The sequence below is a fragment of the Oncorhynchus keta genome, chromosome 2 (assembly GCF_023373465.1).
Source record: "Oncorhynchus keta strain PuntledgeMale-10-30-2019 chromosome 2, Oket_V2, whole genome shotgun sequence".
Taxonomy (NCBI): Eukaryota; Metazoa; Chordata; class Actinopteri; order Salmoniformes; family Salmonidae; genus Oncorhynchus; species Oncorhynchus keta.
Window position 1 is genome coordinate 73,313,511 of NC_068422.1, and position 22,844 is coordinate 73,336,354.

The following is a 22,844-nucleotide window of genomic DNA, read 5'->3' on the forward strand; positions in this document are numbered from 1 at the left end:
TTATCTCTCTCCTCTTTCGTTCCCTCCCCAACTCTCTCTCTCTCCCCTCCTTCTCTCCATGTGCCCAGTTTCATGTAGGCTTCGGTGCTGAGTATTGGTTGGTTCAGTGCTGTTTATCTCAGCTGCATGGATCATTTACCTGGGGTAAAGGACCTTCTCATAAAACACAGAATCAAATGGAATCTATTGAGGAGAGAGAAAAAGGGAAGGGGTAAAGACAAAGATCTTCCGGAGCGAGTAAGATGAAGCTGGGGACTGGACACTGAAGGGATTGGCACTCTTTCAGGGCAGGTCTGTTAAACCTTTGGGGCAAGGAGCCAAGCCAAGCAGCCAGGCAGGAACCTGAGACATGGTCCCACACATTTTGGCTCCAGTGTTTCTAGGGCTCCTCTCTCTCCCTCTCTTTCTTCCTCTTGTTAATCTCTCTGGTAAAGCCAAGGTAAGGTTTGAAGAGGGAGAAAGTGCCAACTCATGGAAAATACTTCCTTGTGTGAGCCTCTGGTGTGGTACAGTTTTGGGAAGTGCCCAGGATCAGGCTGCACCTGTGGCTGAGGGGCTTCCCATTGCTCCCTCGGTTCTCTACCCCTCTCCCCCTCTGGAGGTTAGCCCTGGAAGTTAGGCCAGGAGATCCCCTGTCTTCTGCCCAGTCAGCACCACCAAACCCCTGCCGCTGCGACCGGCTAAGCCCTCGTCCACATTACCCAGCCACAGCCCAGGCCAAGCCCCTGTCCACATTACCCAGCCACAGCCCAGGCCAAGCCCTCGTCCACATTACCCAGCCACAGCCCAGGCCAAGTCCTCGTCCACATTATCCAGCCACAGCCCAGGCTACTCCCTCGTCCACATTACCCAGCCACAGCCCAGGCCAAGTCCTCGTCCACATTACCCAGCCACAGCCCAGGCCAAGTCCTCGTCCACATTACCCAGCCACAGCCCAGGCCAAGTCCTCGTCCACATTATCCAGCCACAGCCCAGGCCAAGTCCTCGTCCACAGCCCCAGGCCAAGTCCTCGTCCACATTACCCAGCCACAGCCCAGGCCAAGCCACATTATCAGCCCAGGCCAAGTCCTCGTCCACATTATCCAGCCACAGCCCAGGCCAGGTCCTCGTCCACATTACCCAGCCACAGCCCAGGCCAAGCCCTCGTCCACATTATCCAGCCACAGCCCAGGCCAAGTCCTCGTCCACATTACCCAGCCACAGCCCAGGCCAAGTCCTCGTCCACATTACCCAGCCACAGCCCAGGCCAAGCCCTCGTCCACATTATCCAGCCACAGCCCAGGCCAAGTCCTCGTCCACATTACCCAGCCACAGCCCAGGCCAAGTCCTCATCCACATTATCCAGCCACAGCCCAGGCCAAGTCCTCGTCCACATTACCCAGCCACAGCCCAGGCCAAGTCCTCGTCCACATTATCCAGCCACAGCCCAGGCCAAGTCCTCGTCCACATTACCCAGCCACAGCCCAGGCCAAGCCCTCGGCCACATTATCCAGCCACAGCCCAGGCCAAGTCCTCAGTCACAGACTCCAGACATGGCCTTAGGCCCGGCCACTGATACTCACCATAACCCCTTTACAGTAAAACCCCCCATGCCTCCAGATATAGTCACTCACAGTCTTAGGGATGTCTACAATATTGGAGTAGTGAATGGAATATCATTGTTTTGAATTTGTGTATTGGTAAGGTCATACCGTGAGTGATAAAAAGGGACTTCACCCACTCAACAATCTTCAACTTTGTGTGACACATTTTTATCAGCCACGAGGTTCAGTGGAATATCAATTCACAATAAGAGCTCAAAACCCCCCAAGACACAAGCAATATTAGCGTCGGCAGCGATATTCATATACGCTTCAAATTAAACAGGGAAGCTTTTTAAATATACGTTCTAAGTGCGATGTGTTGTCTCTGTGGTTATATGTGTGATATTATTTCCTAAGAGTCCTTTTAATAAAGTGCATGTTGCATTTCTTTAAACCTTCTTTATGGTGGGGTATTAAACGCACAGAGCCTCTGTCTAATCCAACCAAGTGTGCATCCCAAATGGCACCCTATTTCCTATATAGTGCTTCTGACCAGAGCCCTATGGGAGCCCTATGGGCTCTGGTCAAAGTAGTGCACTATATAGGGAATAGGGTGCCATTTGGGACCAGACTAAGAGTATTGCCCCAGATGCTACGTGTCTTAGCCGTAGCGCCTATTGCTGGTGACATTAGCTTGTTTATTGGTTGCAGGGGTGTAAAGATGCTATTGTTCTAATTGCTTGTACATACTCCTGGGATCCATGGAGATTTCTCCAGGCTGCAGACGCAAGCATAATGCAGATGGGGGAAAAGCCATACAAAACGAAGGACAGAGAGACAACACATTTATTATGTATGTCTGGTTTGGTTTGTCACTCATGATTTGATGACCTCCTTGAGGTAATTGTACATTAGGCTGTAATGTCCATTCACTTTCTACAGGTTCGGATAGCCTTTCCTTTTGTAAAGACTATCATGTAAAAAGATCAGGAGAATGTAACTAGTGAACATCCTCTGCATCAATTATGGCAGAAATGTAAATCAGCTGAATGAAAAACAGACTCTTGTCATGTAATAATCTCTTCACTCCACTTTGTTCCACTATTAGCAAGCCCTTCCTTAATCTGAAGTAGTGATGCTGTAGCACCACTACTCTCTGTCTCATTTGGCCTGATCACCACCACACGGGTCTCTATATGTCTCTGTCTCATTTGGCCTGATCACCACCACACGGGTCTCTATATGTCTCTGTCTCATTTGGCCTGATCACCACCACACGGGTCTCTATATGTCTCTGTCTCATTTGGCCTGATCACCACCACACGGGTCTCTATATGTCTCTGTCTCATTTGGCCTGATCACCACCACACGGGTCTCTATATGTCTCTGTCTCATTTGGCCTGATCACCACCACACGGGTCTCTATATGTCTCTGTCTCATTTGACCTGATCATCACCACACGGGTCTCTATATGTCTCTGTCTCATTTGGCCTGATCACCACCACACGGGTCTCTATATGTCTCTGTCTCATTTGGCCTGATCATCACCACACGGGTCTCTATATGTCTCTGTCTCATTTGGCCTGATCACCACCACACGGGTCTCTCTATATGTCTCTGTCTCATTTGGCCTGATCATCACCACACGGGTCTCTATATGTCTCTGTCTCATTTGGCCTGATCATCACCACACGGGTCTCTATATGTCTCTGTCTCATTTGGCCTGATCATCACCACACGGGTCTCTATATGTCTCTGTCTCATTTGGCAGACACGGGTCTCTATATGTCTGTCTCATTTGGCCTGATCACCACCACACGGGTCTCTATATGTCTCTGTCTCATTTGGCCTGATCATCACCACACGGGTCTCTATATGTCTCTGTCTCATTTGACCTGATCATCACCACACGGGTCTCTATATGTCTCTGTCTCATTTGGCCTGATCATCACCACACGGGTCTCTATATGTCTCTGTCTCATTTGGCCTGATCACCACCACACGGGTCTCTATATGTCTCTGTCTCATTTGGCCTGATCACCACCACACGGGTCTCTATATGTCTCTGTCTCATTTGTCCTGATCATCACTACACGGGTCTCTATATGTCTCTGTCTCATTTGGCCTGATCATCACCACACGGGTCTCTATATGTCTCCATCTCATTTGGCCTGATCACCACCACACGGGTCTCTATATGTTTCTGTCTCATTTGGCCTGATCACCACCACACGGGTCTCTATATGTTTCTGTCTCATTTGGCCTGATCACCACCACACGGGTCCCTATATGTCTCTGTCTCATTTGGCCTGATCATCACCACACGGGTCTCTATATGTCTCTGTCTCATTTGGCCTGATCACCACCACAAGGGTCTCTATATGTCTCTGTCTCTTACCACATCAAATCAAATGTTATTAGTCACATGCGCCGTACAACAGGTGTAGACTTTACAGTGAAATGCTTAAGAGCCCCTAACCAACAATGCAGTTTAAAAAAATACAGATAAGAATAAGAGATAAAAGTAACAAGTAATTTAAGAGCAGCAGTAAAAAATAACAATATATACAGGGCGGTGCCGATAGTAGTATGTACATGTAGGTAGAGTTATTAAAGTGACTATGCATAGATGACAACAGAGAGTGGCAGTGGTGTGGAGAGGGGGGAGGGGGCAATGTGAATAGTCTGGGCAGCCATTTGACTAGATGTTCAGGAGTCTTATGGCTTGGGGGTAGAAGCTGTTTAGAAGCCTCTTGGACCTAGATTTGGCGTTCCGATACCACATGTTGTGTGGTAGCAGAGAGAATAGTCTATGACTAGGGTGGCTGGAGTCTTCCACAATATTTAGGGCCTTCCTCTGATACCGCCTGGTATAGAGGTCCTGGATGGCAGGAAGCTTGGCCCAAGTGATGTACTGGGCCGTACACACTACCCTCTGTAGTGCCTTGCGGTTGGAGGCCGAGCAGTTGCCATACCAGGCAGTGATGCAACCAGTCAGGATGCTCTTGATGGTGCAGCTGTGGAACCTTTTGAGGATCTGAGGACCCATGCCAAATCTTTTCATTCTCCTGAGGGGGAATAGGTTTTGTCCTGTCCGCTTCACGACTGTCATGGTGTGCTTGGACCATGTAAGTTTGTTGGTGATGTGGACACCAAGGAACTTGAAGCTCTCAACCTGCTCCACTGCAGTACCGATGACAATGGGGGCATGCTCGGTCCTCTTTTTCCTGTAGTCCACAATCATCTCCTTCGTCTTGATCACGTTGAGGGAGAAGTTGTTGTCCTGGCACCACACGACCAGGTCTCTGACCTCCTCCCCATAGGCTGTCTCGTTGTTGTCGGTGATCAGGCCTCATTGTGTCATCAGCAAATGTAATGATGGTGTTTGAGTTGTGCCTGGCTGTGCAGTCATGAGTGAACAGGGAGTACAGGAGGGGGCTGAGCACGCACCCCTGAGGGATCCTGTGTTGAGGTTCAGCGTGTCGGATGTGTTGTTACCTACCCTTTCTACCTGGGGGAGGCCCGTCAGGCGGTCCAGAATCCAGGTGCAGAGGGAGGTGTTTAGTCCCAGGGTCCTTAGCTTATTGATGAGCTTTGAAGGCATTATTGTGTTTAAGACTGAATTGTAGTCATTGAATAGTATTCTCATGTAGGTGTTCCATTTGTCCAAATGAGAAAGGGCAGTGTGGAGTGCAATAGAGACGGCGTCATCTGTGGATCTGTTGGGGCGGCAATCAAATTGTAGTGGGTCCCCCACACACACACACACACAGACACACAGACACACGCACGCACGCACGCACACGCACACGCACACACACACACACACACACACACAGACACACACACACACACACACACACACACACACACACACACACACACACACACACACACACACACACACACACACACACACACACACACACACACACACACACACACACACACACACACACACACACACAGACACAGCTCACTGTATCCATTGCATCCCCCTGCCTGCTGCCTCTGGCACTCAGCTACCTTTTTACATATGCACAGGGTGAACTTTTGACCAGGGCTCTCCAGTGTGACATTAGCCAGGAGGATGAGGGGGAGAGAGAGACGAAGAGAGAGCCAGAGGCCTTAACAAGTTCCTGGGAGGCTCTGGGCCTCGTCTCGCGTGCCACTGGGGGTAATTCCATTGTGTAGCTAAGGGGCTATTCAGTGATTTAAATGTGACTTGGTTCCCGCTCCCTCATCAGCCCCCTCCTTAGCCTCAATAACCTCTTCTCCTCCAACCCTTGTCGTCATCTGTTCCCCCCGTACCCCACAAGCTCCCTACCTCCTCCAGGCAGCTGGCAGTGGGACTGTGGCGCGTCTCACAGCCCTTGAAGGATGTCTCCCCGCTCGCCTAATAAGGGTCCCACTTCACCCACTTCACCGAGGGGATGGCAATTTAATGAAGTGCCTGACAAGCCGCTCTGCCAGACTCTCTGGTATCTCAGGCTCTCGCTCCAACAGATTCCCCCCACTACCCTCCTCCACCTCTCCTCCTCCTAGTACTCTGAAGGAGAGTCTCAGAGGCATACTGGCTGCCACTGTAGCGGTGAATTTCCACGGTAAGGCTGTTGGTGGGGTTAGCTGTTGTTATCGGCGGGCGTTGAAGGAGGCGGGAGAGAGAGAGGGGAGCCAGGGGGGTGGTGTGCTGGCAGAGTGGGTGACGTGGCGGCCTTGCAGTGACAGCCGCCCAGTGCCGTGGTCACTCAAGCGGAACATGGTGGGTAGAGGTCCCACACCCCAGGCCCCCTCAGCCTCCTCCAGAGCAAATGAGCTGCCAGGCCAAACTAATGGAGTCCTAATTGGTGATTAGTAGAGAGGGAAAGGTGAGGGAGTGTCTCACATAGCAGGCTTCTTTGCTGGTGGAAAGCAGTAGGCTGCTCTATTCACTAACACAGAGAGAGAAGTCAGCTGCAGCTCTATTCACTAACACAGAGAGAGAAGTCAGCTGCAGCTCTATTCACTAACACAGAGAGAGAAGTCAGCTGCAGCTCTATTCACTAACACAGAGAGAGAAGTCAGCTGCAGCTCTATTCACTAACACAGAGAGAGAAGTCAGCTGCAGCTCTATTCACTAACACAGAGAGAAGTCAGCTGCAGCTCTATTCACTAACACAGAGAGAAGTCACCTGCAGCTCTATTCACTAACACAGAGAGAGAAGACAGCTGCAGCTCTATTCATTAAGACAGAGAGAGAAGTCAGCTGCAGCTCTATTCACTAACACAGAGAGAGAAGTCACCTGCAGCTCTATTCACTAATACAGAGAAGTCAGCTGCAGCTCTATTCGCTAACACAGAGAGAGAGAGAGTCAGCTGCAGCTCTATTCACTAACACAGAGAGAGAAGTCAGCTGCAGCTCTATTCACTTACACAGAGAGAGAAGTCAGCTGCAGCTCTATTCACTAACACAGAGAGAGAAGTCACCTGCAGCTCTATTCACTAATACAGAGAGAGAAGTCAGCTGCAGGTCTATTCACTAACACAGCGAGAGAAGTCAGCTGCAGCTCTATTCGCTAATAGTAAGAAGTCAGCTGCAGCTCTATTCGCTAACACAGAGAGAGATGTCAGCTGCAACTCTACTCATTAATTAACACAGAGAGAGATGTCAGCTGCAGCTCCACATGTTGGTACACAGCACAACTCCTGTTCTGCTTGAACTAGTAGTAGCTTGTAAATACTCTGTTTTAGATGTTTCTGCACAGAACAGGGGGTGTGTCTATATGTAGATAGGTGGTCAATTAATCTATCAGTCATTGATATGGACTCGGTGTCATTTATGTCAAATGTGAGCCAAACTCCAAACTATTAATTCTTGCTTCAATTTTGTGTTTTTCATAAAGCATGTATGTCTTGCATAGTAAAGTTGCCAAGGATAAGAAGCAGGTTAGGAATCCGAGACACACAGGGAAGAACATCCTTCTGAGTGTGTCATTAAATAAGTCATACCTCAAAAGAGGAGCACTTCAGCCTCCTAACACACTTCTGTCCTCTATATAAATATGAACAAAAGGCCCTGAGGGGTGGATCATGTTGCACACTCACTTTATGGGGTCTAATAAAGAGGAAAAGAGAGCAGCATCCTGTTAGAATATCAGCTACTGAAACTGAACCCAGTATGTCCTTTTTATGAATGGAGGGGACGAGGCCGTCCAGGGCTGTGGCTGCTCTCTGTGTGTAGTAGAGATGTTTTTATGAATGGAGAGGACGAGGCCGTCCTGGGCTGTGGCTGTGCTCTGTGTGTAGTAGAGATGTTTTTATGAATGGAGAGGACGAGGCCGTCCTGGGCTGTGGCTGTGCTCTGTGTGTAGTAGAGATGTTTTTAAGAATGGAGAGGACGAGGCCGTCCAGGGCTGTGGCTGTGCTCTGTGTGTAGTAGAGATGTTTTTATGAATGGAGAGGACGAGGCCGTCCAGGGCTGTGGCTGTGCTCTGTGTGTAGTAGAGATGTTTTTATGAATGGAGAGGACGAGGCCGTCCAGGGCTGTGGCTGTGCTCTGTGTGTAGTAGAGATGTTTTTATGAATGGAGAGGACGAGGCCGTCCAGGGCTGTGGCTGTGCTCTGTGTGTAGTAGAGATGTTTTTATGAATGGAGAGGACGAGGCCGTCCTGGGCTGTGGCTGTGCTCTGTGTGTAGTAGAGATGTTTTTATGAATGGAGAGGACGAGGCCGTCCAGGGCTGTGGCTGTGCTCTGTGTGTAGTAGAGATGTTTTTAAGAATGGAGAGGACGAGGCCGTCCAGGGCTGTGGCTGTGCTCTGTGTGTAGTAGAGATGTTTTTAAGAATGGAGAGGACGAGGCCGTCCAGGGCTGTGGCTGTGCTCTGTGTGTAGTAGAGATGTTTTTATGAATGGAGAGGACGAGGCCGTCCAGGGCTGTGGCTGTGCTCTGTGTGTAGTAGAGATGTTTTTAAGAATGGAGAGGACGAGGCCGTCCAGGGCTGTGGCTGTGCTCTGTGTGTAGTAGAGATGTTTTTATGAATGGAGAGGACGAGGCCGTCCAGGGCTGTGGCTGTGCTCTGTGTGTAGTAGAGATGTTTTTAAGAATGGGAGGGAGGAGGCCCTCCAACAGATAATGGTTCAGGTGGATAGGGTGATGTCTGCGGGGGGGGGTGTGGAAGATGGGGTGAGGGGGGTGTGATGACTTCCTGTCTACTTCCTCTGCCACTAATCTAGGCACATTAGCAGAGCGCGGCACACTATTTAAAGCTAATGGCCAGGATGTGAATAGACTGTCCAGTCTCACCTTTCATACAGATGGTAATTTTAGTCTTTGCTTTGCTTTGCTTTGCCTGCCCTCCCTCCCTCCCTCCCTCCCTCCCTCCCTTTTCTGAATCTCTCTCTCTCATTTTTGGAGCTGAGGGTTTATTGGATGTAATCTATGACAGAGAGAGAGAGGCAGAGGCAGGAGGAAAGCGTACTGTAGCAGGGTGGGGCTTTTGTGTCTGTTCTTTAGCCAAAAGAAGTTGATCATTTAAAATAATAAATGTATTAGACTGTTCCATTTGGGTGAAATTGGCCCCAACTGAAACCCCTACTCCAGGAGTGCATACAGGTGTTTGTTAGAACACATGTAGAGACATGGAAGCCTGTGAACACCCCCCCCACACACTACCTACTATGTCTGATGTGAGCCATGCAGGGCTTTCAACAGATTTTATAGTCCATAAAAGTGCCCCCAAATCCGGTGTGATCTGAACCTCAGCATCTTAACCCGACATTGCTGCACGGCGTGGGTTGCCAAGCCGCAGTGGAGAGAGGGGTAGCTGGCCTCATTTCATGCATCCCCATTTCTGTCAGCACAGCATCCCGTGGACGCATGCCTCTACCTTGGAACATCCTCACATGGGTGTATCTGGTGCGGATTAATGAAAAAACTTCAGAGGGTCTTAAATCTCCTAATAATGTTGGTGGGGGAAATTGATATGCACCCAGCTATTGGAATACCAATGCCAGAGCTCTTAGATTTGGGTCACAATAAAAGCTAGAGTGGAAACACAAGGAGAGCATAGACACAGACACCCAAGCATGCAGAAGTGCACACACACACAGAAGTGCACACGCACACAGAAGTGCACACGCACACAGAAGTCCACACGCACACAGAAGTGCACAGGCACACAGAAGTGCACACGCACACAGCTATTAAAAGCCAGCAATCCCATTTGCTAATATTGACATGGGTGTCCCCGCTCAATCCTGTTACAAGGATTATAGTCTATATAGATGCCATTTCATTAGGCTAAAACACACACTCGCGTTGGCTCGGTGGGGCTGTCTTGAGGGCCCCTGCTCTTAGCTGGGCTGATTGCGAAGGGGAACTCTGTAAATGGTTTTAATGTGGATCACTGGAGGCGGCGTAGAGTGCATCCCAATCGATACATACACATCACTGACTTTGGCCACACAGGTGGCGATGGGCTCCAGCTACAGTACTGTAACAGGGGTCTGTCCAATACCCAGGTTGCATTGCTAGGGTATATGATTACACAAGATTCTTAAAGGGTCCTTCATATGTCCCGAATGATTGCTTAGTGGTATGGCTACCTCACTTTTTCCTGTCCTCCATGTGAAGAATAGTGGGGGTTGTCAGGTATCTTCTTTTAAAGACATAATTCCAGCTTAACGACAGTCACTGCTCTTTCCCCCCCTGACTGAACCATGTCAAAAACGTACCCCCTCCCAGATTACGTATTGATTCCTAATATGAAAAGCTCATTGCATAAACAGAAACAGCAACACAAAAAGCCAGTGAACCTTTACATACATCCTTTAATTGAATATCTAGTGGTGGTGCTTGGAGGTTCTCTTTTTAATTGAATCCCTGGCCTGCTGTGTGATCTGCATGTGGCGGAGTGGGGCCCTGTCCCAGATAAAGTGTCATTGATCCTTATTAAAGCTCACCTCTGGGTTCGCCCGCCGCCGACTCACGGAGAAAATTAAATGTGTTCATGGTGCATACACTTACTGCCTGCATGGCAGGGCTGAGAGAGAAAGAAAGAGAGAGACACAGAGAGAGAGAGAGAGAGAGAGAGAGAGAGAGAGAGAGAGAGAGAGAGAGAGAGAGAGAGAGAGAGAGAGAGAGAGAGAGAGAGAGAGAGAGACACAGAGAGAGAGAGAGAGAGAGAGAGAGAGAGAGACAGAGAGAGAGAGAGAGAGAGAGCGAGAGAGAGGGAGAAAGAGGGAGAAAGAGGGAGAGAGAGCTAAGAAGAGAGAGAGAGCTAGAGAGAGAAGGGACAGGAAGAGCATGAAAGGAAGTGCATGAAAGAGAGGGAGAGCGAGCGAGAGAGAGATGGAGGGATATCATGAAAGTTAATTTGCCAAATTATTTTTCCACTGACATTTTGCACAAAGTAATTGTTGGTGTGACCATTCGTTCTGGATATACAAACAAACAGCCTAGCTTATTGGAGATACTGTGTATCAGAGGTTGGGAGACCAAGAATGTCTTTGCCTCACACTGTATTGGCAGAGCAAGAAAGGGGAGCAGACAAATTGGATGCTAAATGGCAAACATGTGAGCTCCAATGTGTAATCACTGTATTTTCCTTGTTTTTTTTGTATCATAAGAAGAGGACTACTTTACTGCATGTAATTCATTTTCAACCAGTAGCTATTACTGCGAAAAAATGCCATGCTATTATTTGAGGAAAGCTACTAACAACAAAACACGTTTTCACCGCGATAGGTTTGAAACATTCACCTTTAAAGATTAAATTTTTACTTACATTCTGAAATCTTGCTCTTATTTATCATCCAAAGGGTCCCAGAGATAACATGAAGTGTCGTTTTGTGAGATAAAATCATTTTTCATATCCTAAAAAGGTCCATACAGCATGCATGATCGATTTTGTATTTCCACTCGTTCAATTTGCAAAGAAAGGAATCTGTGAAAATCTAACCCTGAACCTTGTTTCAACCAGTCAAAACACATTCGTATGTATTCCCCAGAGATGCTAGAACCTAACCAGACTTCACTATATCATTAGGGGTGTAGTATATCCTATAGGACACCAAATTTGGTCAGAGAGTGACACCTTCATGGCACACCAATGACGTGGATGGTCTTCATTTGATCGACTGTATCTTTGTCAAATAAGCACCAATTGCGGTCAAACTAAGCTAGCTAGATAGCCAATGAGCTGGGCTTTACGGGAGTATCTGGACATCCTGTATCTGTCATAAAATGTAGCAACTAACCTTTTGCGACTGCATGCCTTTTCCTTTTGGACAAAAAGTATAAGAATATTTGTGAAGTTATGAAAACAGGTTGTTTTGCAAATGTTGAACTTATAATATGGCTACTACTGGAAAAGCTAAATCAAAGTCCAAGTATACAGATTTGACAATATTCTTGCAGAAAAATGTAATATGAATGCAAATGTCTCCTTCACGATTTGCCCAAATGTACCTAGGTGACTTCACACTAAATGTCATGTAGTTCGCTCATACTTCAAGTTATCCGTCTGAAAATTCGCACATACACCGCTGCCATCTTGTGGACACCATCAAAATTACAACCAGAGTGATGGCTAGAAGTGAGACCTTTCTCTTGCATTTCAAAGATGGTGGATTTGTATTTTCTTCTACCAAATCTATTGTGTTATATTCTCCTACATTCAATTCACATTTCCACAAACTTCAAAGTGTTTCCTTTCAAATTCTACCAAGAAAATGCATATTTTCAGGCAGTTAGATTTGGGTATGTCATTTTAGGCGAAAATGTTAATATAGGGGGCTATCCCTAAGAAGTTAAACAGTCTCCATTTTATCTTAATTTTCTGTATATGTACTTTAGCCCCACAAGAATAGCATCTTCTGTGAAGCGCAGATTATTTATATTGTACCCAATCCAAAACTCTTCCCTTCTGATTGGCAGATATAGAACTACTGAGCAAGGAGGAGAGGAGGAGCGGGAACAGTGTTGATTAGATATTATCTGCCTGGATTAGGCCAATGATATCATGTGAGATCGATCCCCTGATTGCTGGACAATGATCAGTTTGTTTGGAAGAGGGCATTAGCCACGCACTGCGTGCCTATTGGATTATCTGTTGTCTGAGGAAGATGTAGCAGAGAGCTGGGTATTTCCATCACGCCTTATCAATACAGCCCGACATGCACATCAATGAAGGAACATCGTCCTACTCGCCCCCTGCCATGTGTCGCTGTGTATGTGTGTGTGATTGTGTGTGTGTGTGTGCTTGCATGTGTGTTTCAGTGCATATTGGCTCATATCAGCGATGGCCTCTATCAGATAGTGTGTCTGTAGTGTCAGTGATTCCCGGTCTTTGTCTGTGGCTACCTTGCTGACTGTTTTTACCATGGTGGGCCTCCCTCTCACAAGCACTCGTACACAGACTGAGTTAAATCAATGGGAATTAACCTGCAACGCCATCTACATACTTATCCCTTGCCACTGGTTCTCTCCCTGTAATTTCATCAGTTTCCAGCCCAAACCCTGAGACTTACTCAATAAGATGGAGCGCGCTAATCAATTTCAAACATATCCACACTCAATGGAAGGGATGGTAGAGAGAGAGGATGAAGGGAGTAAGGGAAGAGGGAGAGAAGTAATTGATTAGTGTATGACCATGCTCTGGGAGTGATGTTGGGGTGTTTGGGGTGTATGATGTTTTGTCCAGTTTTGTGCCAGACCACCGTACTAGCTGTATGGTTGTCTGAGGTCATCATCTGCTGTGTTTTCTCTTGATGTGACTTGTAAGGGCAGTCTTCTTTACTGTGTGGGTTGTAAGGAGAGTCTTCTCTCCCTGTGGGCTGTCTGTGTTAATCCCGACACAGTAATGTCAATTCAGCACATGTCCTTTCCTCTGGGCATACTCCTCCTGCCTGTGTGTGTGTGCGCACTTGCTCATGTGTTCACCTTTGTGCGTGAGCATGTGTGTGTCTGTGCGAGATTGTGTGTGTATTTAGCTCTATGACGAGGTCTGTATGTGGTAATATTCTCTGAATATCATATTCCTTTTTTTACAAACACACCTTCCTAAACGTTGATTGACTGACTTAATTTTGCCTTTCAAAACCCTGCTGTTAAATGTTATATCCCAAATGCCTTTCAAAACCATGCTGTTAAATGTTATATCCCAAATACTTCTAGTGAACACACCCATTTATCCAATAAGCGACTGGGTATGTGATGGCTGGTTGAGCATGCTTGGTGCGGCAGGTAGCCTAGTGGGCCAGTAACCAAAATGTTCCTAGTTCGAATCCTTGAGCTGACAAGGTAAAAGTCTGTCGTTCTGCCGCTGAACAAGGCATTTAACCCACTGTTGCTAGGCTGTCATTGTAAATAAGAATTTGTTCTTAACTGACTTGTCTAGTTAAAAAAGGATAAATAAAAAATAGAGGTGAGGGGAACAGTCCATTTCAGCCCCTCGTGTGGTCTCAACTGAGGGAAAGGTAACGCTATTACCAGAGAACACAAATCGGTTTACGTAATACCGTTTGTAAATGTGCTTTGGCAGGCATGGCAGACTGACTTTTATGGTGCTATATATTCAGCGAGACCCACCTGCAAATGGCTTTGTGCATGTGACCTCTGAGCCTCCAGAGCACTCAGGTAATAAAAAGTTAAAAGCGCTAGCGTAGCCACGGGGAAATGCATGTCGTACAAACATTAGCATAAGGGAATTGTCTGTCTGACAGACTAACAAGTGTTGAAACATGGTGGCTGACGTGTAATACCCTGGCCTGGGAGACCGGCTGGGTGGGTTTGGGCTCCTAAGTTGTTAATGTGGGTGTTTAATGAGAGATAGGGATCAAGATGAACAGAGTATTGTGTGTACTGACACAACTCGTGTCCTACAGTAGATCAGTGGTTCAGGTGTGCTTGTCCAGGGCTACAATCAAAATGTACTGTTGGGGATATTTGATGACCGGAGCAGGGATCCCCTGTCCTAGATTCTTGGCTCTAGAAGTTTATAATGAACAAATGTCAACGACCCCCCTAACAAAGCCCAAGGAACTCTTGGTCTAGCTTTCAGTGGACACCACCTTTCCAGTAAGAAGGCTCATTTCAGTTCGCCGTTTTAAAATTCTGCCTATTTTTTGTTTCTGCATGGTACAGTAGCATGTGGAATACCCTGGTGTCCTCTCATGCCTTTCCATCAGCCTCTTAACCACATTCTCCCATGCTTTCTCTATTTGATCCAATTAATTTACTGAAACCCAGTGAGATTTTATCACTTCTTAATATTCTAGGCTTGGTTTGAAACGTGACGACCTTGACGTTCTACAATTTGCCATGCTTGTCGCTAAAAGACCCTGGCTATAGTATCCCATTCCACTGGAGCCTCTTACATATGTTATCTACTTTACACTCTTTACACTCACATCAGATGTGTCTGGACCTGGGGATCAGCTTCATACAGGTTAAACCTGAATCTGAGAGAGTGTGAGAGTGTGTCCCTGTTTCCTTCTCTCCAACATCCAATGTCACTGCTATGTCACCTTGGAACTTCTCAGACTCCTTCGTAGAGGATGATCCACACTCGTTCTCTCCCAGTCTTTCATTCTTCCTTTCTCTTCTTCTCCACTGACCCTGTCTCCAGTGAAGCATGTATTGAGCTTACATGTGAAGAATAGCTGTATTACTGACTGCCACCATTGATTCAGTGCCGTCTGCCAATGTTAAGACAAAGTGCAAATAGAGGTTGTAAATCAAAATGATGCGCTTTGAATGAGCATCAGTTTTCAATTGTGTAGGGGATTCATTATTTGTTAATACCATTGATTCCCCGATGATTTAATCTGCAGTAAAAAAGGCCCTGTCTCTACAGTGGAGGGTTAGCTGGCTGTGTGGTTTAACCTCCATGTAGCCATGTAGCCAGTACATCACTTGGGCCAAACTTCTAGCCATTCAGGACCTCTATATCAGGCGGTGTCAGAGGAAATATAAATAGTCAAAGACTCCAGCCACCCTAGTCATAGACTGTTCTCTCTGCTACCGCATGGCAAACGGTACCGGAGCAACAAGTCTAGGGCCAAGAGGCTTCGAAACAGTTTCTACCCCCAAACCATAAGACTCCTGAACATCTAATCTAATGGCTACTAGACTATTTGCATTGCTCCCCCCCCCACACACAGACCAGTAGCCTTGCTATTGTTATTTACTGCTGCTCTTTAATTATTTGTTATTCTTATCTCTTACTTTTTTTGTTGGTATTTTCTTAAAACTGCATTGTTGGGGCTTGTGGAGTAATCATTTCACTGTAAGGTCCACTACACCTGTAGTATTCAGCATTTCACTGTAAGGTCTACACCCGTAGTATTCAGCATTTCACTGTAAGGTCTACACCTGTAGTATTCGGCGCAAGTGACAAGTAAAATGTGATTTTATTTTATTTTATTTGACTGGTGGTAGGATAAAGGACATCTATGCCAATGGTGCTCAATATTTGTTGTGGATAGACACCATGTCATGTGTGGTGCAAACAATGTTTCCATCACCTACCCTACCTCGACAGAAGAAAATGAGAACATATCACCTACAGAATGAACCTCAACTCAACCACTGATGCAGGGTCAGCTATTTCCTCTTCCCCATAATGTTAAAATACTCATTAGCATAATCTGATCCTAGATCTGTGGTTAGGAGAGACATCTACCTGGATCATATGGCTGAAAGGCCCCTTCTCTTTCTCTGCGGCAGATTCACTATGTCAATAGCCCAACCTGGCACAGGGCTGGCTGCAGTTGGCTGACAGAATAGGAGAAATTAGCCTTCCCTAATGAAGGCAAATAGTGGAAATGTGTTCCATCAGAACCCATTAGCCCTAATTAAGCTGTTTTCATGCTCGGCTGCCCCACTTTCATCTGTATGCTCATACCGTATGAGTTTCAAAAAGAGAGAGAGGGAACAAGGAAACGTTTCATCTGTATGCTCATTCCGTATGAGTTTCAAAAAGAGAGATAGGGAACAAGGAAACGTTTCATCTGTATGCTCATTCCGTATGAATTTCAAAAAGAGAGAGAGGGAACAAGGAAAAAGGAAACGTTTCATCTGTATGCTCAAACCGTATGAGTTTCAAAAAGAGAGAGAGGGAACAAGGAAAAAGGAAACGTTTCATCTGTACGCTCATACAGGATGAATTTCAAAAAGAGAGAGAGGGAACAAGGAAACATTTAATCTGTATGCTCATACTGTATGAATTTCAAAAAGAGAGAGAGGGAACAAGGAAACGTTTCATCTGTATGCTCATACCGTATGAATTTCAAAAAGAGAGAGAGGGAACAAGGAAACGTTTCATCTGTATGCTCATACAGTATGAATTTCAAAAAGAGAGAGAGGGAACAAGGAAACGTTTCATCTGTATGCTCATACTGTATGAGTTTCAAAAAGAGAGAGAGGGAAAAAGGAAACGTTTCATCTGTATGCTCATACAGTATGAGTTTCAAAAAGAGAGAGAGGGAAAAAGGAAACGTTTCATCTGTATGCTCATACAGTATGAGTTTCAAAAAGAGAGAGAGGGAAAAAGGAAACGTTTCATCTGTATGCTCATACTGTATGAGTTTCAAAAAGAGAGAGAGGGAAAAAAGAAACGTTTCATCTGTATGCTCATACTGTATGAGTTTCAAAAAGAGAGATAGGGAACAAGGAAAAAGGAAACGTTTCATCTGTATGCTCATACCGTATGAGTTTCAAAAAGAGAGAGAGGGACCAAGGAAACGTTTCATCTGTATGCTCATACTGTATGAATTTCAAAGAGAGAGAGAGGGAACAAGGAAACGTTTCATCTGTATGCTCATACAGTATGAATTCCAAAAAGAGAGAGAGGGAACAAGGAAACGTTTAATCTGTATGCTCATACTGTATGAGTTTCAAAAAGAGAGATAGGGAACAAGGAAACGTTTCATCTGTATGCTCATACTGTATGAGTTTCAAAAAGAGAGAGAGGGAACAAGGAAACGTTTCATCTGTATGCTCATACAGTATGAGTTTCAAAAAGAGAGAGAGGGAACAAGGAAAAAGGAAAGGTTTCATCTGTATTCTCATACTGTATGAATTTCAAAAAGAGAGACAGGGAACAAGGAAACGTTTCATCTGTATGCTCATACTGTATGAATTTCAAAAAGAGAGAGAGGGAACAAGGAAAAAGGAAACGTTTCATCTGTATGCTCATACAGTATGAATTTCAAAAAGAGAGAGAGGGAACAAGGAAACGTTTCATCTGTATGCTCATACTGTATGAGTTTCAAAAAGAGAGAAATGGAACAAGGAAACGTTTCATCTTCATGCCCATACAGTATGAGTTTCAAAAAGAGAGAGAGGGAACAAGGAAACGTTTCATCTGTATGCTCATACTGTATGAGTTTCAAAAAGAGAGAGAGGGAACAAGGAAAAATGAAACGTTTAATCTGTATGCTCATACCGTATGAGTTTCAAAAAGAGAGAGAGAGGGAACAAGGAAAAAGGAAACATTTCATCTGTATGCTCATACTGTATGAGTTTCAAAAAGAGAGAGAGGGAACAAGGAAAAATGAAACGTTTAATCTGTATGCTCAAACCGTATGAGTTTCAAAAAGAGAGAGAGAGGGAACAAGGAAAAAGGAAACATTTCATCTGTATGCTCATACCGTATGAGTTTCAAAAAGAGAGAGAGGGAACAAGGAAAAAGGAAACGTTTCATCTGTATGCTCATACTGTATGAGTTTCAAAAAGAGAGAGAGGGAACAAGGAAACGGTTCATCTGTATGCTCATACTGTATGAGTTTCAAAAAGAGAGAGAGGGAAAAAGGAAACGTTTCATCTGTATGCTCATACCGTATGAGTTTCAAAAAGAGAGAGAGGGAACGAGGAAAAAGGAAACGTTTCATCTGTATGCTCATACTGTATGAGTTTCAAAAAGAGAGAAATGGAACAAGGAAACGTTTCATCTTCATGCCCATACAGTATGAGTTTCAAAAAGAGAGAGAGGGAACAAGGAAACGTTTCATCTGTATGCTCATACTGTATGAGTTTCAAAAAGAGAGAGAGGGAACAAGGAAAAATGAAACGTTTAATCTGTATGCTCATACCGTATGAGTTTCAAAAAGAGAGAGAGAGGGAACAAGGAAAAAGGAAACATTTCATCTGTATGCTCATACAGTATGAATTTCAAAAAGAGAGAGAGGTAACAAGGAAACGTTTCATCTGTATGCTCATACTGTATGAGTTTCAAAAAGAGAGAGAGTGAACAAAGAAACATTTCATCTGTATGCTCATACAGTATGAGTTTCAAAAAGAGAGAGAGGGAACAAGGAAACGTTTCATCTGTATGCTCATACTGTATGAGTTTCAAAAAGAGAGATAGGGAACAAGGAAACGTTTCATCTGTATGCTCATACTGTATGAGTTTCAAAAAGAGAGAGAGGGAACAAGGAAAAATGAAACGTTTAATCTGTATGCTCAAACCGTATGAGTTTCAAAAAGAGAGAGAGAGGGAACAAGGAAAAAGGAAACATTTCATCTGTATGCTCATACCGTATGAGTTTCAAAAAGAGAGAGAGGGAACAAGGAAACGTTTCATCTGTATGCTCATACTGTATGAGTTTCAAAAGAGAGAGAGGGAACAAGGAAAAATGAAACGTTTAATCTGTATGCTCAAACCGTATGAGTTTCAAAAAGAGAGAGAGAGGGAACAAGGAAAAAGGAAACATTTCATCTGTATGCTCATACCGTATGAGTTTCAAAAAGAGAGAGAGGGAACAAGGAAAAAGGAAACGTTTCATCTGTATGCTCATACTGTATGAGTTTCAAAAAGAGAGAGAGGGAACAAGTAAATGTTTCATCTGTATGCTCATACTGTATGAGTTTCAAAAAGAGAGAGGGAAAAAGGAAACATTTAATCTGTATGCTCATACCGTATGAGTTTCAAAAAGAGAGAGAGGGAACAAGGAAAAAGGAAACGTTTCATCTGTATGCTCATACTGTATGAGTTTCAAAAAGAGAGAGAGGGAACAAGGAAACGTTTCATCTGTATGCTCATACAGTATGAGTTTCAAAAAGAGAGAGAGGGAACAAAGAAACGTTTCATCTGTATGCTCATACAGTATGAGTTTCAAAAAGAGAGAGAGGGAACAAGGAAATGTTTCATCTGTATGCTCATACCGTATGAGTTTCAAAAAGAGAGAGAGAGGGAACAAGGAAAAAGGAAACGTTTCATCTGTATGCTCATACAGTATGAATTTCAAAAAGAGAGAGAGGTAACAAGGAAACGTTTCATCTGTATGCTCAAACCGTATGAGTTTCAAAAAGAGAGAGAGGGAACAAGGAAAAAGGAAACGTTTCATCTGTATGCTCATACCGTATGAGTTTCAAAAGAGAGAGAGGGAACAAGGAAAAAGGAAACGTTTCATCTGTATGCTCATACTGTATGAGTTTCAAAAAGAGAGAGGAACAAGAAACGTTTCAAATACCGTATGAGTTTCAAAAAGAGAGAGGGAACAAGGAAAAGGAAACGTTTCATCTGTATGCTCATACCGTATGAGTTTCAAAAAGAGAGAGAGGGAACAAGGAAAAAGGAAACGTTTCATCTGTATGCTCATACAGGATGCATTTCAAAAAGAGAGATAGGGAAAAAGGAAACGTTTCATCTGTATGCTCATACTGTATGAGTTTCAAAAGAGAGAGAGGGAACAAGGAAAAAGGAAACATTTCATCTGTATGCTCATACAGTATGAGTTTCAAAAAGAGAGAGAGGGAACAAGGAAACGTTTCATCTGTATGCTCATACTGTATGAGTTTCAAAAAGAGAGAGAGGGAACAAGGAAAAAGGAAACGTTTCATCTGTACGCTCATACAGGATGAATTTCAAAAAGAGAGAGAGGGAACAAGGAAACGTTTCATCTGTATGCTCATACCCTATGAGTTTCAAAAAGAGAGAGAGGGAACAAGGAAACGTTTCATCTGTATGCTCATACTGTATGAGTTTCAAAAAGAGAGAGAGGGAAAAAGGAAACGTTTCATCTGTATGCTCATACAGTATGAGTTTCAAAAAGAGAGAGAGGGAAAAAGGAAACGTTTCATCTGTATGCTCATACCGTATGAGTTTCAAAAAGAGAGATAGGGAACAAGGAAAAAGGAAACGTTTCATCTGTATGCTCATACCGTATGAGTTTCAAAAAGAGAGAGAGGGAACAAGGAAACGTTTCATCTGTATGCTCATACAGTATGAGTTTCAAAAAGAGAGAGAGGGAACAAAGAAACGTTTCATCTGTATGCTCATACAGTATGAGTTTCAAAAAGAGAGAGAGGGAACAAGGAAACGTTTCATCTGTATGCTCATACTGTATGAGTTTCAAAAAGAGAGAGAGGGAACAAGGAAACGTTTCATCTGTATGCTCATACAGTATGAATTTCAAAAAGAGAGAGAGGGAACAAGGAAACGTTTCATCTGTATGCTCATACCGTATGAGTTTCAAAAAGAGAGAGAGGGAACAAGGAAACGTTTCATCTGTATGCTCATACAGTATGAGTTTCAAAAAAGAAGGGAACAAGGAAACGTTTCATCTGTATGCTCATACCGTATGAGTTTCAAAAGAGAGAGAGGGAACAAGGAAACGTTTCATCTGTATGCTCATACTGTATGAGTTTCAAAAAGAGAGAGAGGGAACAAGGAAACGTTTCATCTGTATGCTCATACAGTATGAGTTTCAAAAAGAGAGAGAGGAACAAGGAAACGTTTCATCTGTATGCTCATACTGTATGAAAAAAGAGAAAGGGAAAAGGAAACGTTTCATCTGTATGCTCATACTGTATGAGTTTCAAAAAGAGAGAGGGGAACAAGGAAAAAGGAAACGTTTCATCTGTATGCTCATACTGTATGAGTTTCAAAAAGAGAGAGAGGGAACAAGGAAAAAGGAAACGTTTCATCTGTATGCTCATACCGTATGAGTTTCAAAAAGAGAGAGAGGAACAAGGAAACGTTTCATCTGTATGCTCATACTGTATGAATTTCAAAAGAGAAGAGGAACAAGGAAACGTTTCATCTGTATGCTCATACAGTATGAGTTTCAAAAAGAGAGAGAGGGAACAAGGAAACGTTTCATCTGTATGCTCATACTGTATGAGTTTCAAAAAGAGAGATAGGGAACAAGGAAACGTTTCATCTGTATGCTCATACTGTATGAGTTTCAAAAAGAGAGAGGAACAAGGAAACGTTTCATCTGTATGCTCATACAGTATGAGTTTCAAAAAGAGAGAGGGAACAAGGAAAAGGAAACGTTTCATCTGTATGCTCATACTGTATGAGTTTCAAAAGAGAGAAGGGAACAAGGAAACGTTTCATCTGTATGCTCATACTGTATGAGTTTCAAAAAGAGAGAGGGGAACAAGGAAAAAGGAAACGTTTCATCTGTATGCTCATACAGTATGAGTTTCAAAAAGAGAGAGGGGAACAAGGAAACGTTTCATCTGTATGCTCATACTGTATGAGTTTCAAAAAGAGAGAGGGAACAAGGAACAAGGAAACGTTTCATCTGTATGCTCATACAGTATGAGTTTCAAAAGAGAGAGGGAACAAGGAAACGTTTCATCTGTATGCTCATACTGTATGAGTTTCAAAAAGAGAGAGAGGGAACAAGGAAAAAGGAAACGTTTCATCTGTATGCTCATACCGTATGAGTTTCAAAAAGAGAGAGAGGGAACAAGGAAAAAGGAAACGTTTCATCTGTATGCTCATACAGTATGAGTTTCAAAAAGAGAGAGGGAACAAGGAAAAAGGAAACGTTTCATCTGTATGCTCATACCGTATGAGTTTCAAAAAGAGAGAGAGGGAACAAGGAAAAAGGAAACGTTTCATCTGTATGCTCATACCGTATGAGTTTCAAAAAGAGAGAGAGGGAACAAGGAAAAGGAAACGTTTCATCTGTATGCTCATACCGTATGAGTTTCAAAAAGAGAGAAGGGAACAAGGAAAAAGGAAACGTTTCATCTGTATGCTCATACCGTATGAGTTTCAAAAAGAGAGAGAACAAGGTTTCATCTGTATGCTCAACAATGAGTTTCAAAAGGAAAGGGAACAAGGAAACGTTTCATCTGTATGCTCATACCGTATGAGTTTCAAAAGAGAGAGAGGGAACAAGGAAAAAGGAAACGTTTCATCTGTATGCTCATACTGTATGAGTTTCAAAAAGAGAGAGAGGGAACAAGGAAACGTTTCATCTGTATGCTCATACTGTATGAGTTTCAAAAGAGAGAGAGGGAAAAGGAAACGTTTCATCTGTATGCTCATACTGTATGAGTTTCAAAAAGAGAGAGAGGGAACAAGGAAAAAGGAAACGTT

The 22,844-nt window shown here is 44.3% G+C and overlaps 1 protein-coding gene across 1 annotated transcript; it reads left to right on the plus strand.

The window, feature by feature from the left end:
• Positions 1–471: 471 nt before the first annotated feature.
• Positions 472–1,555, plus strand: LOC127909393 (uncharacterized). Its single transcript, XM_052470576.1, has 2 exons — positions 472–544; positions 648–1,555. The coding sequence occupies exons 1-2, from the start codon at positions 472–474 to the stop codon at positions 1,553–1,555; spliced, it is 981 nt and encodes a 326-aa protein (XP_052326536.1).
• The last annotated feature ends 21,289 nt before the right edge of the window (positions 1,556–22,844 follow it).